The following is a 21734-nucleotide window of genomic DNA, read 5'->3' as shown; positions in this document are numbered from 1 at the left end:
AAGATTAATAGATGGTGCTTCAGTAGTCGCCGGAAGAGTTGCAGCGAATTGGGCCAGGAGAGCCAAATGTTCAGCGGATAATCCAAGGAGATTAAGATTCATTGTTTGACCCGGTACAGTAGGTGGTCCATTAGGTATTGATGAGTGATCCAAAGCATGTGATTGTTCATTAGTCTTAGAACGGAAAAATTTGTACTACTTTTTCCATCTCTTCAAGTTGATGGATATCCTTGTAATTTATGGCAATGTTCGATATAGTGTCCACCCATTTGACAATGATCACATAAATAATAATTACGCTTCTTGGCTGAGCGGATGTTAGTATGCCCATGACGAGTTACTGTAAGAGCAGTAGAGGCAATAGTAGGATTAATAATATTGTTCAAATCTTGTTGACCTTCTTCCTGATAAACTAGATTGGATATACTAATAATTGGTGGGAAAATATCACACTGAAGAATTGAAGAACACAGGGCAGTAAAATGATCATGAAGTCTCTGCAAGAATTCCATGACTCTGTGTTGATTCATATTTTTTAGGATGTCACTATCATGGCCACAAACACAAACTTGTGTGGGTCGGATATCATCAATCCCGTCCCATAAAGCACGGAGTCGAGTATAGTAGTTCATAACAAAAGAACCTTCATATTTAATATTAGAACTTTGTTGTCACAATTGAAATATTTTAAGGTAATTAGATTGATAGTAATGTTGTTTGAGATCAGCCCGTATTTGTTGCAAGTTGCGATGAAAAAAGATGCTGGATTTGAACTCAGCGGATACAAAAGCATAAATCCAACTAGTGACCAAGTTATTTGCTCTTTTCCAAAATATAATTTGAGCAGCATCAGTGGGTTCCGGAATATAACCATCAACAAAACCAGATTTTGCTTTGACACTCAAAGCTTTTTCCATATTGTCAGACCAGGATGCATAGTTGTCATCCGTTAAAACTGGAGTGACCACATTATGATTTTCCGCAGGATGGATATAAAATGGGTCTGCAGAATTGTTGTTAACCTGCCCAAAATATTGAAAATTAGCGGTAACATTGGGAGGTATGATATCTTCCTGTAAAGTGGAAGGAGATGAATGAATAGGAGAGTCAGACTCAGCCATTGATTAAAAGATAATGAGAGATATAGATGATACGATAATGCAGAACCAAATGTGAGTTCTGGAAAAAAATAAGTGATGGTTTACTTATAAACATGCTCTTGATACCATAACAAACTTAGGAGATAATATTGTTGACAGATATATTTTATTGATGCACATAAACGTGTATTTATAGCTGTACAATGATAGGGTGACAACTCTCCTAACTATTCTGATCATTCCTAAAAACTAGGAGCAACTGATGTTAATGTGTCGTTACAAGATAGACATATCAGATATAACAAATATATGATGAAGTATATCTAAATTCTAATTATTTACATCTAATAGACTTGTTTTTAATCACGAAATCAACATTCTAATTCATTTTGATAACTTATCTAATTTTCAAATTAGTAAATATATATATATACACAAATACATCAATAAATATATAATTCATTTTCAAATTACATTAATTTATTTATTTATGCATAAGAAGCTAAATAAATTACCAAAATATTATTTTGTTATAATTTTTTTACTAAAAATAAGCCCAATTATAAAATTCCATACAGTTTTTCACGGAATCCTTTATATCAATAAAATAAATATAATAAATTAGTTATTTTGTCAAATTATTGTAACCTTAAAATATGGATATAATTTTATACAGATTATATAGCTTATTTATTAACATTTTAGTACATAAACTTTGTTGTTATCATGTAAATTACTCTCTATTACACAGAATTTAGAATAATAACATTAATTTGTTTAACACGAGATCATTCATAATGCTCCCTGCCTATGTGAATTCCATTTCATTCCTTCCCTCACCATCCATTGTAGGCAAGAAAGCCTTGCGTCCCTCCATAGGTATGAACTGAACATTTGATTCCTGAAAAAACACCTACTGGATTTAGGTGGAGTTCACAACAAAAACGGAAGTAATTTTCCAGCCTGTAGGTGAAATATCACACACACTTGAATTAATATTTTTAGGGATCCACTTTACTAGGAATGATGAGTTATCGTTTGGCATATAATCATCTATTCATCCACATATTTGGTGCTCCTTTGCCCCTAAATATAATAGTTGAAGCAGTCAAGTAGCAAACTTACTATGTTCTTGGAGTTCCACATTTGTTGAATGAGCTCAATGACGGTAAAAGATATGTACAGCTGTTATCCATGCCAGGTGAATGCAACAAAGTCCACCATGAAGAAATTTATATGTGGAAATGGAATCAGCTTAACAGCAAGCTCTGTATATCCGAGTTGAGCTGGCGAGGAAATATCAAGAAGCATGTCACTCCACTCGATGTTGCGTAGATCAGATGGTTCAGATCACCAACTGTGAAGATGGGAGTTAAAATAACCGGAAAAGTTTCATAATTAGCATACTTAATGACACAAATAAACATAAATTAGGTTGTGATTGGTACTTACAACTTGGACTGCTGAACTTCTAGTTTCTGAAGCAAATGTTATATAGTACCTAATTGTCAAGAACCATACATTCACCAGTATTTACCATTTGTGTAGCACTGATAATATATCATTGTATGGCTCCAGAAAGGTGTCATAAATCTTTAATGATGGGGAAATAGAAATTGTGAGCATTATCATGTCTGGATACTCTTTTATTATCTTTAAAATCAAGAGATTTCCCTTTCCAGAGCCTATGCCTCCATCAAGTGAGTGGCACACCTAGAAATCCAAAGTTAGGAAAAATATATAAAATAGTAAAAAATGCATGAATACTTAACAAAGATCATTAATTCCTGAGTGCTAAAAATAATATTATGGTGACATATAATATAAACAAAAAAACATACCTTGAAAACTTATAGATCAAAATGAGTGCAATGTCGCTGCTAACAATCACTACTAGTATAAGTTTGACAAAACGTATGATAAAAAGGATAGTATGGCATATTCTATGTGGATGATAATATTTAGATGAGATATCCGGTTTGGAATTTAAATACTCTATTAAATGAGTAAATGCAATACATGTATCATGCTACACATTGTCGATATTATCTTCAAAGTGGTTATCAAGCATTTTACTCGTGCTTATTTTTTAATTATCGCTTTGCACGGAATAAGGTGCATGATTCTTTTCTGTTACAGCCTATAAGGCAATATAAATTTTTGTCCATTACAATTAATGAGATATATAAAAAAGAAATTTGTCTAGAAGAATGAACTTGGCTATGACATTTTTTTTTGTAGTATTAGTATTATCCACAACATTGAATGAAAAAATTAGATTCTTTACACCAGAACCTGCAAGATATATTAAATTGATGTAAAAATAATGATGGAAGTTAGTACAGTATAGTTGAAAAAATTCAATAGAGCAATAAATTGAATAATACGAACCTGATTCTGCTGGAAACCAAGCTGTACAAAATAACATATGGTTATAATTTCAAATAATTATATAATTATTATCTAATCTATATAATTGTATAATTAAAGCTTAGTAAAAAAAGTCGGAGGTAAGAATTCATATGGTCTTTTTTATACCGAGTTGCTTAAATTCAGAAACCAAAAACCGTAACATCATCACTGCATTGATCAATTTACGTTGTTCCTGCAGAAGATTCTCCTTTGATTTTGTGTTGAGTGGTACACGATGACTATTGGGCAGCTCTTATTTTGTTATAGATTTCATTGGTGCTGAATTGCTGCTGTGAAGTTCCCTCAACTGATATTTTAATGGGTGAAACTCTTGAGGCTGGTAGGTGAAACAATGGTTGAAAGCCTGTTCTTCTAGATTTGTTGTATATTAGTCGAGTTATAGGAGTCTGTACTTCCTATCCTGTTTAGTATGTTTGCACAATGTTAACATTTATTTAAAAGTAGACACATAGAAGGACCCAATTTTGTTAGGTCTAAAACTGGAAAGTGTACCTTTTGCAACACTACCACTAGGAGTTTGAGTTTGGTTTGTAACACATGATTTTGTCTCAGATTAAAAATGTTGTTTATCACATAATCTACATTTTTATCATTCACTCTTACATATGACGAATGGTCATGAAGACATTTTTGGACTACAAAATGGACGGTTTACATTTTACTGAATCATAAAAAGTAATTTTAATCTGAGGAATAGGATGTTCGAATACCAACATGCATAGAGGAAGGTGATAAAGGAGCAAGTGAAACTCTTTTCTGACTTGCATTTTCATTTGTGAATAAATGGAAAATAAATAAATGTTTAATAAGTGTTGTATCAAGAGCAAGAAAATACACCTGAACCATCTGGTTTTCTTTGACCCATAGGTGTTAAAATTGTTGATGCACTCCAAAATAAAAATATGCAGCTTTTTGCCGAGGGGCAGGAACGCACTTGGACGCTTCTGTCAGTAACTCAACTTTATTAGTCGTCAAAATACCAGGAAGATCTAAATAAAATAAGGAAAACTCATACTTCATAAGTACGTTCCTCAGAAGTCAACTACAGTATCTCATACATGAAGCAACCTCATTTGTATATACTCTGAAAAATTCTGCAAAGTAAAATAAAATAATAAGAAGAAAATTATCATAATCTCTCGAAAAATATATTGTACAATAGTCTGACATTTTCTGATAGTAAACCGTAATTGTATTCTCATATGTATCATATGATTATACGTTTTTCTCAGTTTGATTCCTCACTGGCACTTGGCTCCCATCTATCCGAAATTATTATAAAAATTCAAGATAATTATATGAATAGCAGACATATACGCTAAAATACCCAACTAATAATGTATAGAATATCATAGTTAGGTGATAACTAATAATGTTAAGATGTCCCGAAATAATTCTACCACAGATAAATCGTATTTGTTATACGTCATAAATGGGCGTCTCAAGAAAAGCTAATCGTAAAATTGCATATACCACAGCTTACCATAAACTAACACCCTCAAACCAAAATGAAAGTGCATTTAACATACAAAAGTAATATAAAATTACTGTTAATTGATAATCCGGGTCAATTATTTGACCAAGACTTACTTATCCTCAGTTATCTTTACTTGTAGCTATAATAGGTTCTGCAGTCGCTTTGCCAATTATCGTAAGCCAACCAGCTGAAAAAATCACAGACCTGCATGAGTTCAAAGATTGAAATTTCTCAAACTTATAAATTAACAACATATGTTTCTCAACATAAAGGATGTTACTTTAGCTATGTACACTGGATGTAACCCGGTGTAACACATATGTCATCATTCCTAAGAACCGATCTTGGCTGAGAAATATTTTGTAGGTTTATAATTGGAAAATGAGATAATATAAGTACCTGCAAACAACATATTTATAAAGGTTAAACATATGCCCAAAAGTGATGTGTCCTAACAATATTACGACAAAACATTCAAGTCCGAACCTTGGGTACGGATATTGGGATTTTGATTCTCCATGTTAACATCAATACCAGATGAATTTCCACGACTATTTCCTTGAACATAAAAATCAGATGAAAAATTAAAATCTACAAATTAAAATATATTTGTCTAAAAATTTTAAGGAAATATATTATGATTCTCTGCAATTTGTTTTTGAAAATAATTAAAATAGCTAGTTGTTCTCCATTTTTAATTTTACACCTTTTGTCATATTTAATGACAATTATGTACCATTATTGGGAGGGTCGTGATGACATATTTTTTTGGGCTTTTAAGAGCTAATTAATTAGATTGATATGTGTCTTTATTGTGTCATCATTTATTTGACTTGAAGGAAACATTTCAGTTTTGATTATAGTACGAGGGGACTAATTTAGTAGACTAACATTTTATTATAGTAATTATTTTGCCGATTATTTTGATTTTATCATAAGGATATGAAGGATATGTTTATGGAGTTACTATAATTTTAGGCAATTATTTGATTGATAATTTTATTAGTTCCTTGATTGAAGGCTTTTATTTGTACCTTTATTGGGTGGCATTTTGGTGACATAATTTTTGGCCTTTTAGAAAAAATAGTGTGTCAATTAATATTGGTTTATTTGTGTCTAACTAAAGATTTTCTTTGGTTAGACTTTAGTTATTTATTTTTCTTTCCTTTTTATGAAAGATATGTACATTTGTTTTTTTAATTTTTTCTAGAATATAATTTATTTTATTATTTTTAATATTATTTTCCTTAATTTCATTTGTTCTTATTTTCAGGATGCTGGAAAGTGTTTTAATGGCTATTCTCTTATCAAATGTTTAAAGCACAATCATTTATTCATGGATCCCGGATCCGAAGAATTTTTATAAAATACTAGTATTGTTCTTAGTTTATGCATAGAATGTAATTTTTATAGGGCATTCTTTTCCCCTTGAGTTTTTTTCATTACGGTTTTACTCTTAAGGGGTTTTAACGAGGCTTTTTTGTGGGTTATCTTTTCAGACATTAAAGGTGATGTTATCTAAGTTTCCGGGAGTACTTGCTTACTCTTCGGTTAGATGATATACTTTCAATGAATGAAAGAAACTTTGTTTCTCTGGATTGGTAACTCTATCCCTCCGTTTTGTACTCTTGATATTTATATCAATGGAATTTTTTTCCTGTCAAAGTACATTGCATATTACCATTTAAAATTGAACCAAGAGGAACGTGCTTACGACTTAGGTAACAATCAAATCAAAATTTTCAATTAACATTCATGATTTCATCCATCAATATAACATTTGAAACTCTGATGACCAACAAAGAAAATGAGATTACATGTAACATCCATGTTGTTTTCCTCGAATGAAAGAATAAGCAAGATGCTGATTAACAGGTAAAGATTTTAAAAAATAAAACGATATCCATCTAATTTGAGAATAAATTTATTCATAATCTTGATATGAGGTTAAAATCAAAGAGACAAAGTTGTTGTTATGTGGGTAACAATGAACACCAAGTTTTGAATTTACATTAACGTACTCATTCATTAATATAATATTTGATGCAAACACCATATGATTGTTAACGAAATTTATACATATATATACGAATATCAAGTTATGAGAAAGTAGTATAACTAACCACTACAATATAGAGAGCATTTTATGAAATTCGAAAATCCAAATTAGCAATGCAGTAATTGAATACTTAAGAGATATCTAGCCTTTTGTGATAGAAGGTTATTCAAATTTGGCAAGGAACGACGATAATCACAGATATATTGTTGAGTTGTTTACGTATAATTCTCTTTAGATTGGTTATTTGGTTAATGGATTAATGGATATAAACCGGAAACCCGTGGATAGTTCACACAAAAAACGGGTGTGGTAACGGCTTTTTTTAATTTTGAATAGAATATGAATGTAGGTGGGTTATGGGTAGTGATCCAGAATCCATGTGTTAGTGTAAATATAATAACTTGGATACCCAACTTTGAATCCTTTTTTAGTAGGCTTCAAAAATATATAGATTAAATATCTCCTAACAATAGAAATAAATTCTATCCTTCTATAATATTTATCTCTTACAAGACTTGTTCAATAAGTTTAGTATTTCTTAATAGTGGAAATAAATCATATCCTTCTATAACATTTATCTCCAATACCTTGGCTCAAACTCACGATACTCAAAATTGAGAATTTTCAAAGATTTCATTAAAACAAAATCATCAACTCCAACCAATTTCTTACCATAATGGATCACCCGCTCAAGTCAAGATTTTTATTAATGCGGTATATTACCCACTCTAATCAAGATTTTTGTTAAAACAAAATTTATTAGGAGTTGTCTCACATCGTACATGGGAGGGGCATAATTCTAGTAATAAGCGGCTCGTTAACTTTATAAGTATGAGGTCTTTTGAAATGCTCCCAAAAATAAATTCGTGCGGGTTCGGTCCATAGCGGACAATATCATACTAATGTGAAGTTAAGGCTTTGTTGCAGCCCAACTAGTGGTAACGGTCCATAACAATCTCAAATGGCCTCTCAGAATGGACCTAGGAAGAGGCTAGTGGACAACCTAAAGATGGGCTAAGGGAGGAGACATGTGAGACTTTCATTCTAGTAGAGGACTAGGGGAGTCAGAGAGCCAAGTAGACTTCAGGTATGGGTTAAGGGGGGCCTAATCATACTATCATGAGGAGGATCCGACAAGTGTCAAGTTCAATATGTGAAGTGGAGATTTTTGGGAGTTTTCCCACATCGTATGTGGGAGGAAATATTGATAGTTAACAAGCAACCATCAGAGTATCAGGAGGCCTAAAGGTGAACTTAGGGAGGAGACATGTGAGCCTTTCATTCCAGTATGGGACTAGGGGAGTCAGAGAGCCAAATAGATTTCAAGTATGGGTCAAGGGGAAGTCTAATCACACTATCATGAGGCAGATCCGACAAGTGTCAAGCTTGACATGTAAAGGGGAAATTTTTGGGAGTTGTCCCACGTCATATGTGGGAGGGCCTATTTCTAGTTAATAAGCAACCATCATACTATCAGGAGGCAGATCTGACAGGTGACAAACTCGATATGTGAATAGGCGATTTTTGGGAGTTGTCCTATATCGTACGTGGGAGGGCATATTTCTAGTTAATAAGCAGCCGGGACACGACCAAGATCGGACAATAGCATACTAATATGAAGTTAATTCTTACTCGCAGCCTAATAGAATCACCTGCTGTAGTCCAGATTTTTGTCAGTTTTGATATATTCTTTAACAAAAAAACAAAATCATCCACTTCAATCAGACATTTGAATCAATTTTCTCATACTTGCGAACTATTACACTTTACTCATTCATAACAATTAAATTAATATAGATTGCAAGACTTTGTCAACAAGTTTAATATCACTTGACAATAAAAACAAATAATATTCTTCTATAATATTTATAACCCACGATAACTGATGAAATAAAAATGCATAAGGCAAAAGAATATCAATAGTCGTAAGCTTATAAAAGAGAAGAAAGAAATCTCAAGGATAAAAATAATATTTAATCAAAAATAGAAATAAAAATTTTAAAACAAGATATTATGCATAATACCTAATAGGAGAACAGTGTTCATGTGGTCACCTCACGAAACTCACCAGAGATGCATGTGTTTTTTAGTATAAAATATTAATAGCATTTTTGTAAATATATGTAATTATCTACAATTATAATAAACCCTCATGCATTTTTTGAGAATTATTTTTATCTCATGTAAGTTTCCTGAAGTAATCTCGGGAATATTATTTTCTCTCTAACAAATAATGGTAAGAGTAGTATATCACAAATATTCAAAATAATCTTAGTAAGTAATATATCTATCTTGAACTGCGTTGTATCTTGTTAATGCCTCTAATTGTATCCATCTCATGTCATGTCCATGTACTAACTCTTTTGGGTATCTACTTTCAAAGAACACAAATGAGCTCTAATCTATGAATTTATGCCTAACAAGTATTTACCCAAGTTTATTTAAGATGATGAGAGATTACCTGATTCAAGCCAACATTTAGACAATAATATATTATACGAAATCATTATTAGGATAGTTTAGGGTCTAGAGTACCTACATCATGGTTACAACACAAGGATACTTCATTTTGATATTAAACCCCAAAATATTCTTTTGTATGAAGATTTTTGTCAAAAAATATCTGAATCTAAAAATATTCTTCTTGATGAAGATTTTTGTCTAAAAACATTTAATTTGTACGTGCTAAATTGTGCAAGACAAAGGGGAGTTTTATATCGATTTTATGAGAAATAGGGACTGCTGGATATTTTGTTCCATAAGTTTTTAGTAGGAAATTTAGCGGGGCGTCTCAAAAAAAATCTGATGTATATAGCTATAGGATGACGGTTCTTGAAATAGAAGGAATTAACAAAGATAACAAATATGTAGTTGCAAGATAAAGTGAATCGTATTTTCTAGACAAGATATATGAGTATTTGGAAATTGACTCGTGTATAGACGATGATGGTGTGCCAAATAATGAAGAGGAAACATAGTGAAAAAAATGACGTTGGTCCGATTACGGGGAATTCAAATCATTCATGTAGACCATCTATAAGTAAAGTAATGGAGATGTTAGAAGGATTCATTCAGTCCTTGCATATCAACATAATCCTTTGCTTCACAATCCAACAATGTCTCCACATAAATTTTACATATATGTGCAACCAAGTTCGGAAAACAATACTAAAGTTTTGAACTCCAAAACTTTAACAGACTACTAGTCAATGCACTCCAGTTTAGAGACTGAATTAACTTTTTGTAGAGATATTACTGAATAGGAAAATATATACTCAAATAACAATTGCATGTCATTTTTTATTTTCCATAAAAATAATCTTAATATGTGTAGATTATGGGTAACTCAACAAGATTATTGTCAAATCTAAATACCCAAAACTACTCATCGCAATTTTCCTTTGTAGCATAAAGGCTCTGCATCTCAAATGACCATTTCCAATATTTTTATTTTACTTGAAAGATTGTGATATACCAACTTTATAGTATGTGTTAGGAATATATTGTGTACTTGATGATCAGTTAACAAAATACCATAGTAGATTTAATTTAGTGATTTTGTAACTTTCAACGGATGATCACTTTAGCATCCGTTGAAAGGGTAGCTTATGTATCAATAAGTTTAGTAGCACATTTCTACATATTGTAATGCCTTAGAGAACTAGATGTTGTAGAATGTTTTAATTCATATTAACTACTAGATTGATATGTAAGATAGGTTGGCAAATTATAAATATTATCTGCCTTGTAATCTTGTATAAGTGAAATAGAGTTAACTTCTATGAAGATACTCTCAACGGATGTTCCACAAGGTTTTAACGGATGATCAACTAAAGCTTCAAAAGATGTTCAACTAGACTCTCAACGGATGATCCAATAAAGTCTAAACGGATGATCCCACAGAGTTTCAACGGATGATCAAATTTAAAAGCATTTGATAGTGACTTGACAGTCACATGCGTTGATTGTATGCAAATGGAACGTGGCAGCCTATTTACAGGTTTTAGAGAACAAAGAAGCATTTTCATTTCCATGCTAAACTGAAGATATTCAAAAATGCTGGATTGAGAAATCAAGGACCATGAAATTAGACTAGAAACATTTTGTCTTATTTCTTTATCTTTTTATCATGTAACTTGGTGATATATAAACCAAAGGTAGCAAGTAGAACAATATTGAAGTTAGAAAGCAATTACCAGAAAAATAGAAAAAGCTATATCTGTAAAGAATTTCTCTGTTCTTTATAAGTTCAACTTGTAAGCAGCTGTGTGCGAACATTGCATCACAGAGTTCTCAAATTAATATATATCTTTGGTGGAAAAGTTCTATCCACCAGAAAGTTTTTAAATACTTGTATTTGATTACTTTGTGTTTGATTTCTTCAATACTTTCATTCCGCACTTTAGCTAAATCAAACACGGTTATATATTCATAGTAGAACAGTTCTTAAAATTTAAAAAGTATCAAGAATTACATTCAACCCCCTTCTATAATTCTTTGTTAGATTGTTTGGGAATAATAATTGGTATCAGAGCAAGCTCTTGAAGTACAAAGAGTTTAAAGATCACAACAACTAACAAGATGAACAGAAAAGATGTTGGAGTAAAGATTCCATTTATGGACAAAGACAATTATCACCACTGGAAGGTGAAAATACACCTGCATCTTGTTTCTCAAGATGAAGGATATGTGGACTGTATTGAGAAAGGTCATCATGTTCCTATGAGAGCTGCTACAGGAAATGAGCCATCCATCCCAAAGCCTAGAGCCGAATGGTCAGATCCAGATATTGAGCAAGTTCATAAGGATAAGAAGTCCATGAATATTTTGTTTAATGGTGTTAATGGTGACATGTTTGACAACATCTTAAACTACAAAACTGCTAAGGATGTCTGGGATATAATTCAAGTTATATGTGATGGAACTGAGCAGGTAAGGGAAAACAAAATACAACTCCTGATTCAGCATATGAGCATTTTCACAGTGAAGAAAGTGAGTCACTCAGTGACATATTTAGTGGGTTTCAAAAACTGCTAAATGCTCTAATGTTGCATGGAAGAATCTATCAGACCAAAGATTTAAACCTCAAGTTCCTTAGATCTCTACGAAAGGAATGGAAGCCTATGACAGTCTCATTAAGAAATTTTTAGGACTACAAGGAATTTACCTTGGACAGACTGTATGGGATTCTAAAGACCTATGAGCTTGAAATAGAGCAAGATGAGGAGCTAGAGAAAGGAAGGAAGAAGGGAGGATCCATTGCATTAGTTGTTGAGCAAGAGAGAGAGAAAGAGATAAAGGTTGAAGCTGTGGAATTTGCACCAAACCCTAGAGTTTGTGAAGGCAAAGGAAAAGGGATAGTAGCTGAACATGAAGACCATCTTAGTCAAGATGATATGGATGACATAGATGAGCATTTAGCTTTTCTATCCAGAAGGTTTTCCAAGATCAAGTTTAAGAAGAATTTTGGAGCATCTAAGCCAAATAGAAACATGGTTGACAAGTCAAAATTTAAATGTTTCAGGTGTGGCTTGAGTGGTCATTTTGCAAGTGAATGCAGAAAGCCTGATTTTGATAGAAAGAAGTTTGAGCCTGTGGACTACAAAAAGAAGTACTTTGAGTTGCTCAAACAAAATGAAAGGGCCTTTCTAACTCAAGAAAATGACTGGGTTGCTGATGGATTGAATGAATATGAGGATACAAGCTATGTCAATCTATCCCTGATGGCCAAATCAGATGAAGCATGAGTTAGTTCTTCAAGTAATCAGGTAATCACCACTAATCTAGCACATTTATCTAAAGTTGAGTGTAGTGATGTTATAAATAACATGTCTACTAAATTATATCACCTGCATGTAACACTCAAATCTCTCACTAAAGAAAATACTAAAATTAAAGAGAACATTTTTTTAAGTGAAAGAAACAATGTGTTAGAAACTCAATTTGTTGAGTTTGAGAAACTGAAGATTGAGTGCAAGATTGCTAAAAATGAACTAACTGAATCCTTAAAGAAAGTGGAGATTTTAAGAAAGCAACTTGAACGAGAACAGGAAGTAATTAAGGCATGGAAATCATCCAAAGATGTCCATGCTCAAATTACTAAAGTTTAAGGCATAGAATCCTTCTGTGATGAAGCCTAGAAAAAGAGCAAGGAGAAACTGAATTCCAACTTGGAAGAAGGACTTTCAACGGATGTGGATTCGACAGATGATGAATGTTATCCATCGAATGACAAAAGAATTATCCGTCGAAAGACAAGGAACCACATCTGTTAAGTGAAAGAAAGCCAGTTAGCAAATCCCATCTAGCTAAATTAAATGAGAATATGGATCAGTTTCCAAGAACTTTGTTCTAGGAGAAACAAGTCAAGTGAAAATAAGAGAGTCAATGTAGTCCATCTGTCAATCAAGCAATTGAATGACAGATTGGAGAAAATTGAGGTTAAAGCAGAATCTAAAAGGAAAAATAATAGAAATGGGAAAGTCGGAATTAACAAACATAACAACTACAAACCTGATAAATATGCACCTAGAAAAACCTGTTTGAAGTGGGGTAGTGTTAGTCATTTGTCTGTTAATTTCAAACTTGCTATGCCTGCACCCATGTCTGAACCTCCTTCTTTTCCTAACATGCGTACCATGCATGTGAATGTTATGCATGCATATAATTTGAATGCATAATTTGCTAATAAGCCGTTTGCACAAAATCCTTACTATGTTGCATTTAGTATGCCTCAAATGTCTTTTAGCATGCCTTACTGGAATAACATGTTTACACAAAATATAATCTTCCATGTAAATCAACATGTGCATGATAATTATGTAATGATGAATGGTTTCAAAAGTTCTACTTAAATGACTAAGGATGAATCTCATATACCTAAGTTAAATGAGGACAAGCCTAGGAAACCTAAGAAAAAGGCTAACAAAACAGGATCCAAGGAAACTTGGGTACCAAAATCAACTTGATTTGATTTTGTTGTGTGCAGGGAAACAGAAAGAATCTTTGGTATTTGGATAGTGGGTGCTCAAGGCACATGACTGGAGATTCTACCCTATTCACTGAGTTCAAGGAGAGAGCTGGCCCAAGTATCACTTTTGGAGATGATGGCAAGGGTTATACTATGGGATATGGCTTGATTTCTAAAGACAATGTCATCATTGAGGAAGTTGCCCAAGTGGATGGACTCAAGCATAATTTGTTGAGTATCAGCCAGCTTTGTGACAAGGGCAACTCAGTAACATTCAATTCTAAAACCTGTGTTGTGAAGAACAAGAAAAGCAACAAAGTGGTTCTCATTGGAGTGAGAAAAGGAAATGTGTATCTAGCTGAATTCAACTCATCAAATACAGAATCTGTCACTTGTCTCTTTAGCAAGGCAAGTCAAGATGAAAGTTGGCTATGGCACAAGAAGCTATCCCATCTTAACTTCAAGACTATGAATGAACTAGTAAGGAAAGATTTGGTAAGAGGCATTCCTCAAGTGGAATTCTCAAAGGATGGATTGTGTGATGCATGTCAGAAAGGAAAACAGATCAAGGCATCATTCAGAAAGAAGCTTGAATTAACAATTGAAGAACCTTTACAATTACTACACATGGACTTATTTGGACCAGTCAATGTATTGTCCATCTCAAAGAAAAGATATTGCCTAGTAATTGTGGATGATTTCTCAAAGTTCTCCTGGACATATTTTCTAAAATCCAAAGATGAAGCTAGTGGAATCATCATCAATCACATAAGACAAGTTAACAATCATCCCGATTTTAAAGTTAGAAGAATCAGGAGTGACAATTGAACTGAGTTCAAGAATTTTGTGATGAGGTTGGTTTGTAAAGAGAATGGGATCATGCATGAGTTTTTAGCAGCAAGAACCCCACAACAAAATGGAGTGGTGGAAAGGAAGAACAAGTCTCTTATTGAAGCTGCAAGGACAATGCTAGAAGAATCAAAGTTACCAACATATTTTTGGACAGAAGCTGTAAATACTACATGCTACACTCAGAATATTTCTTTGGTTAATCAAGAAAAATGCATGACACCCTACCAATTGTTCAAGAACAGGAAGCCAATATTAAACTTTCTTCATGTCTTTGGATGCAAATGTTATATCTTAAGGAATCAAACTGATCAGCATGGAAAGTTTGATGTCAAAGCAGATGAAGGCATTTTTGTGGGATATACAATTGGAAAAGCATACAGAGTCTACAATCTCAGAACCAATATTATTATGGAATCTGTGCATGTTGTGTTTGATGATAAAAATATTGAAGGACTGCAAGATGGATATTTCCATGAAAGCCTCAAATTTGATAATGTTGAAATGATCTATGATGATAGTGATGATGAAAGTGATCAAGAAACAATATCTAAGGACAATGCAGAAAAATCTACAACTAATGAAGCACATAATTCAACATCCGTCGAAAGACCAAGTGCATCATCCGTTGAAAGACAGTCTGCATCATTCGTCGAAAGGCAAAGATCAACATTCGTTGAGCCATCAATAGGAGTTGAAAATCAATATAGATCACAATCAAAAAGAACCCCAACTTTAAGTAAAAGATCCACAAACTCAGGGGGAGTTTCTTCTAATCAAAACTCTGTCACGCATCAAGACAACAATGAGGCCTCTTCATCTAGAGCTAATCTACCACAACATAGAAAATGGACTAGAGATCACCCATTTGAGCTAATCATTGGTGATGCATCTTCAAGAGTACAAACTAGGAAAGCAACTCAAGAAGAATATCTTACAGTAGCTTTCTATCATAGGGAGAGCCTAAAAAGTAGAAGAAGCTCTGTTGGATCCTGATTGGGTTTTAGCCATGCAGAAGGAGCTAAACCAATTTGAAAGGAATAAAGTTTGGAAGCCGGTACCCAAGCCTAAAGGAAAGAATCTTATTGACACAAAGTGGGTATTTAGAAACAAGATGGATGAAAATTGCATAGTAGTCAGGAACAAAGCTAGATTGGTTGCTAAGGGCTACTGTCAACAAGAAGGAATAGATTTTGATGAGACATTTGCTCATGTTTCAAGACTTGAAGCCATCAGAATTTTTCTAGCCTATGCATCCCATGCCAATTTCAGAGTCTATCAAATGGATGTCAAAAGTACCTTTCTGAATGGAGATTTGGAGGAGGAAGTCTATGTTAGTCAGCCTCCTGGTTTTGAAGATCCCAATTTTCCAGAATATATTTAATATCTTTTGAAAGCATTTTATGGACTGAAGCACGCAATTAGAGCATGATATGACACTTTATCAAAATTTCTCTTAGAAAATCATTTCACAAGAGGTACTGTTGACAAAAATTTATTCTATAGAAATGTTAATGGCTCTAGTATACTTGTTCAAATTTATGTAGATGATATTACATTTGTCTCTACAGATGAGAAACTTTGCAAAAAGTTTGCCAAATTGATGCAAAGTAAATATGAAATGAGCATGATGGGAGAACTAACTTACTTTCTTGGTTTACAAGTTAAGCAAGTTAGTGATGGAATATTCATTAGTCAAGCCAAATATATGTATGATCTTTTAAAGAAGTTTGACTTAATGGATTGCACATCTGCAAAAAACTCCCATGGCTACTACAGCTAAACTTGAATTAAACACTACTGAAAAGTCTGTGACTATTTCAAGCTATAGAGGCATGGTTGGCTCACTTTTATATTTAACAGCAAGTAGGCCAGATATAATGTTTGCTACTTGTCTTTGTGCTAGATTTCAAGCTGATCCTAGAGAATCTCATTTAGTAGCTATTAAGAGAATTTTCAGATATCTCAAAGGAACACCAAAACTTGGCATTTGGTATCCTAGAGATTCTGATTTTGTTCTAACTGGTTATTTAGATGCAGATTATGCAAGTTGTAAGATTGATAGAAAAGAACTACATGAACCTATCAATTTCTAGGAAATAAGCTAGTATCCTGGCTCAATAAAAAGAAAAATTCAGTCTCTACTCCTACAGTTGAGGCTGAATATATTGTTGTTGGTAGTTGTTGTGCATAGATTTAATGGATGAAAAATCAATTGTTGGACTATGGTCTACAGATGAATAAGATTCCTATTTTCTGTGATAACACAAGTGTTATTTCAATTACTGAAAATCCAAAGTAGCATTCAAGGACCAAGCACACTGACATCAAGTATCACTTCATTAGAGAGCGTGTTATGAACGGTACCGTGGAACTTCATTTTGTTCCAAGTGAGAAGCAACTTGAAGACATCTTTACCAAGCCACTTGATGAATCCACCTTTACTAGGTTGGTAAGTGAGTTAGGTATGCTTAATTACTCTTAATTTGTTTTGATGTCTAAGCAAATTGTAATGCAGCCAGATAAAATTTGATATTTCCTGTCAAAGATGAAATTTTGCTTAAGTCGGAATTTACATCTCGACGGATGTTCATTATCCGATGAAAATGAATATCCATTGAATTTCATTGTATCATCCATTTAAATACCATATATTATTCTGGGTACTTTTATTCATTATCCGTCAAATTGCTCTCAATCTTAGTCATTAATTCTAGGCATTATCCGTCGAATTTACTTACAGCCTGTAAGTATACTTCGTGGATAATCACTAGAATTTTGACAGTTTTCCTTATTTTTAAACGACTATTTTGGGAAAATTTGATTGGTTACTTTATTTTTACTTTTTAACCGCTTATTTTTTAGATAGTGTAAAAGCCAATTTCATTTTTCATTTTTACTTTTATCTTTCCCAAGCAATTTCTCTAACTCTTTCGTCTCCAAAGCAAAAGCTTTCTTCTCTACAATTACTCTTATTCTCAGTAATGGCACAAGTAGTCAAGATCATGTCCCAAACTGGGTTTGTTTATGAAAAGAATAACTTCGTCACATTGGTGAACAAAGAGATTGTAGCTTCCGAAGATTACCACAAAATGACGGATTTCATTCGAAGTTGTAAACTGAAATATGCTATGTTGGAGTCTCCTGTCATCTATTGTAAAGTGGTTGGGGAGGTATGGACCACTGTTGTTTACGACTTAAAGGAAAAAATAATTACCTTCACTCTTAAAGGTAAAAATTATTGCATAAAAAATGATATAATTCGTGCATATTTTTCAATTGCCTGATACACTAGTTTCACACACTGACACGGATGTAAAATCTATATTTATTTCTATGGGTTATTCTTTTATCTATGCTTATTTCTATGGGTTATTCTTTTGACCATGCCAAGCTAGGTGAGGTTAGAAGAAAAGGCCTTAGAAAGGAGTGGAGCTTTCTCTGAGACTCTTTTATTAAAGTATTTTCTGGAAAAAATAGTAACTTTGATGCTTTGACTTGCTCACTTGTTAACATGCTATATATGTTGCTTAGTGACGAGTACCATAACTTCAGTGAGTCTATCTTGTATGAATTAGGTTTTAAGCTAAGAGACATTAAGAAAGGGTCAAAAAGCATATATTATGCTAGATTCTTTATGTTGCTAGCTAATTTTCTTTCTGAAGATCTTATCATTGATAACCCAACCAACAAGATTGATTGTTGGGTTCAAGAAAGAAGGGTTATTGCTGATTTGAACAGGGAAAATAACCTCAGCGAGGTTCCTCTAGTCTACTTGCCAATCATGGAGGGGCATCAGGTAAGTGAGGTAAATACTTATGTCCCTTCTACTTCTCTACCACCAGTTTATTTACAGAAAAGCGTGGCTATGGCATTTGTGACATTGACCAAACAGGTGCCTACCCAAGCCACTAAAACAAAAGTTTCCAAAACCAAGTCTCAAAGACCCCAGTTTAGTTCCTCTCAAAAGGGACTAGTTTCAAAAACTACCAAAACCAAAGAGGGGAGTATGAAGGGAAGTAAGTCTGGTGAAGGACAGGGTGAATATAAAAGAAACCCTAAGGATAAGGAGGGAGAGGTGTGTATAACCCAACCTAGCCACACTGCAGTGTCCAAACAAACTGCTTAATAAGGATTCTAGCTCATTACTAATTTCATCCTCCCAAAAGGATGTCACTAGTGAAACAAGCTTTCAACCAAGAGCACAGGCCAAGAGGGTTAGGGACACAGACTTACCCCAAAATTACACAAAAAAAAAAGAAATCCAAAATACTTGGGGATACATAGGGGGCACACACTGTGCAAACTAAATTTGATGCTTTTATATGATTGAGTATATCAGGATTTGTAATCTTCTGTTCTGCTGTTTCCAGATGTGCAACAGCTTGTGTTCTGGAAATATGATATGTATCATCTTTCCAATGAGCATTCCAGAGATTATCAAAATAAACCTTTTCTTTTGTAGCATCTAACTCTTTTATTTTATGTTATCTCACATGCATAGGTATCTCTTCAAGGAAGAAAAGATCATCCTCAGGATCTATAATAGCATTAGAAACATTAGCTTCTTCACCATCATTAGATTCTTCAACAGCAACCGGATTTTGCACTAATTGTTAAACTTCATTACCAGCTTCAGCATGTAGAATAGAATTAGAAATCGGTGCAGTATGTGATCCAGTAGCTTTAGAAGCTTCCACACCTTCATTAGTTAACTCCACATCTTCAAGTATTGTAGATAAATGAATTGGAGCTTCGAAAGATACTTCCAGAACCTCAGTTCCTGTAATATGCTATGGTGATTCTGAAATGGATGAAACTTTATGAATGGACTGTTGTGCTACTACATCTTCAGCAACAACAGGGATTATCTCAGGTGATGGTAAATTAGAGTAAATGGACTATTTTTCAACAAAAACAGGGATTGTCTCATGTGGTGGAATAGTAGAATGTATGGACTGCAAGAAAGTATCAGTACTTAGACTTGTCAGGAGATTAATAGCCCTTGATACATCATATTTTTCTTGATGTTCAACAGACTGATGTTCGGCATCTGTTTCTTTAGTACTTTAAGCACCTGCAAACATATAGCAATTAATACTTAATCTCTCTATTCTTTTAAAGTAGTCTCACTACTCCTCACACCACACATCTCATGACTTTTAAGAGTCAGAGCTTCCTCACAAGGATTACTAAATCCCATCTCTCATCTACCTCTCCATTTTTCCAGGAAGGATCATGCCTCTCTTAAATTCTGTTTTTCTCTCAATCTTTTTACACATATCACAGAAAAAGGCTCAGAAAGATTGTCTTATAGAAATAAGAGGTGGCTAAAGAAGGGTGATATGTGGTCATATAACTAGAGGTAGTCCTTAAATAAGGTCTTGAAGTAATCATACCAACAGGATTTATATCTAGAAGAGTAAATGCTGAAAAGACTGAATCAGTATTTAGAATAAATGTTGATAAAGTAATAACAATATTTATACCTTGTGAATACACAATTAAGCTCACAGTTGATACTGTGGTTATGACAGTTGTTGTTCATCATTATTGAGAACCTCCATATGAATTGGAGAGGATTTGATCAGGTTACTGTCATGTACCATGATATCAAACCTTGTTCTTCTTGCAAAGAACTAACACTTGAATGTGTTTATTGAAAGCTATCACAGAGTTTTCAGTAAAAACTGATGAAACCTCCGTGTCTCTGTTAGTATCATTAAGATCTACCTCATCAAGTAGTTTCTAACCAACTAAATGTTGTTTCTGAGTGGTGAACACAATTCAAGAATTATGTCACTTGGTTTTTGGCAATATTTGAGAAAAGAATTCGAGTGTTTCAATTGTGAGAAGAAATTTAAGATTTAAGATGTGTAATGTTAAGAAATGTGTGTGAACAACTTTCTTGATGAGAAAAAGAAAGTTTCAAAGAATTTGAATAGAATGTAACACTCAAAGATAATAATCCTTATTGACTAAGAATTAAATCTTTCATAAATTCCTTCTTAAACAACAATTATCTCCTGCAGTGTGCTCAATTTGTACTGACGTGATCACATGAACTTAAAGAGAGATTAGTTTATTCACATGCACTATTAAAACATCTGAAGTTAAGCATGCAGTATTGATTTAGATATCAACAGTTAAAAAGCATTCAAGCACACACAAGATAGTAAACAATTATTCACTTAAAGAAACAAAGAAGACAGAAAGATTTTCATTAATTATGAAGACGCAAAGTACAAGATTTCATAGAATTTTAAACATAAAATCCTAATACAATCTAACTACTCGGACTTCTTCTTCTTCTTTTCTTCTTCCAACTTCTTCATCGACCTCCGATGGAAAATATGTGACATAGAACCTGAAAGAGAAATGATATTCTCATGCAATGCCTACCATACGAGGCGACGTTGTTCTTCCTCGAGGCGACGTTGCGCAGCCTCCTCAGCTCTTCTCATCTTTTCAAATCGGACGTCAATTCTAAAGAGATGAAGTGACTGAGTGTCATCCGAGTTAAGTTGATCAAGAATTAACTTTGGAATGGAGACTAGTCGATAAACTCCATGTGAAAGAGAACAAATAGTGGCCATAGATTCTGAATGAAGAAATTGAGTGAATTTTGGAGTTTGAATGAAAAAGGCAGTGAGTAGTTTTTGAGAGTTGAGGTTTGTATTTATAGCAAAAATGTTTAGAAACTAAACAGACTCTTTGATTAACCATGTAATAATTAACCATAATGCAAATACACAATTATGCGTATCTAGGTAAACAAAAAGTAATCTCTCTCTTTAGATTCCTGTTCCAAATGTAAATGATCAAGTATTATAAGATACTTGAATC

General features: G+C 33.3%; 1 protein-coding gene and 1 pseudogene across 1 annotated transcript; both read right to left on the bottom strand.

Annotated features, from left to right (window-relative positions):
- Positions 1–212: 212 nt before the first annotated feature.
- LOC141685134 (uncharacterized) lies at positions 213–1121 on the bottom strand. The gene is made up of 2 exons (XM_074490255.1): positions 803–1121; positions 213–643 (listed from the first exon to the last, which is right to left on the bottom strand). The coding sequence occupies exons 1-2, from the start codon at positions 1119–1121 to the stop codon at positions 213–215; spliced, it is 750 nt and encodes a 249-aa protein (XP_074346356.1).
- Positions 1122–2013: 892 nt separating this feature from the next.
- On the bottom strand, positions 2014–21484 carry LOC141685133 (tubulin beta-1 chain-like; annotated as a pseudogene).
- Positions 21485–21734: the final 250 nt, after the last annotated feature.

The sequence above is a fragment of the Apium graveolens genome, chromosome 9 (assembly GCF_009905375.1).
Source record: "Apium graveolens cultivar Ventura chromosome 9, ASM990537v1, whole genome shotgun sequence".
NCBI lineage: Eukaryota > Viridiplantae > Streptophyta > Magnoliopsida > Apiales > Apiaceae > Apium > Apium graveolens.
This window is presented reverse-complemented; position numbering and strand designations above follow the sequence as displayed.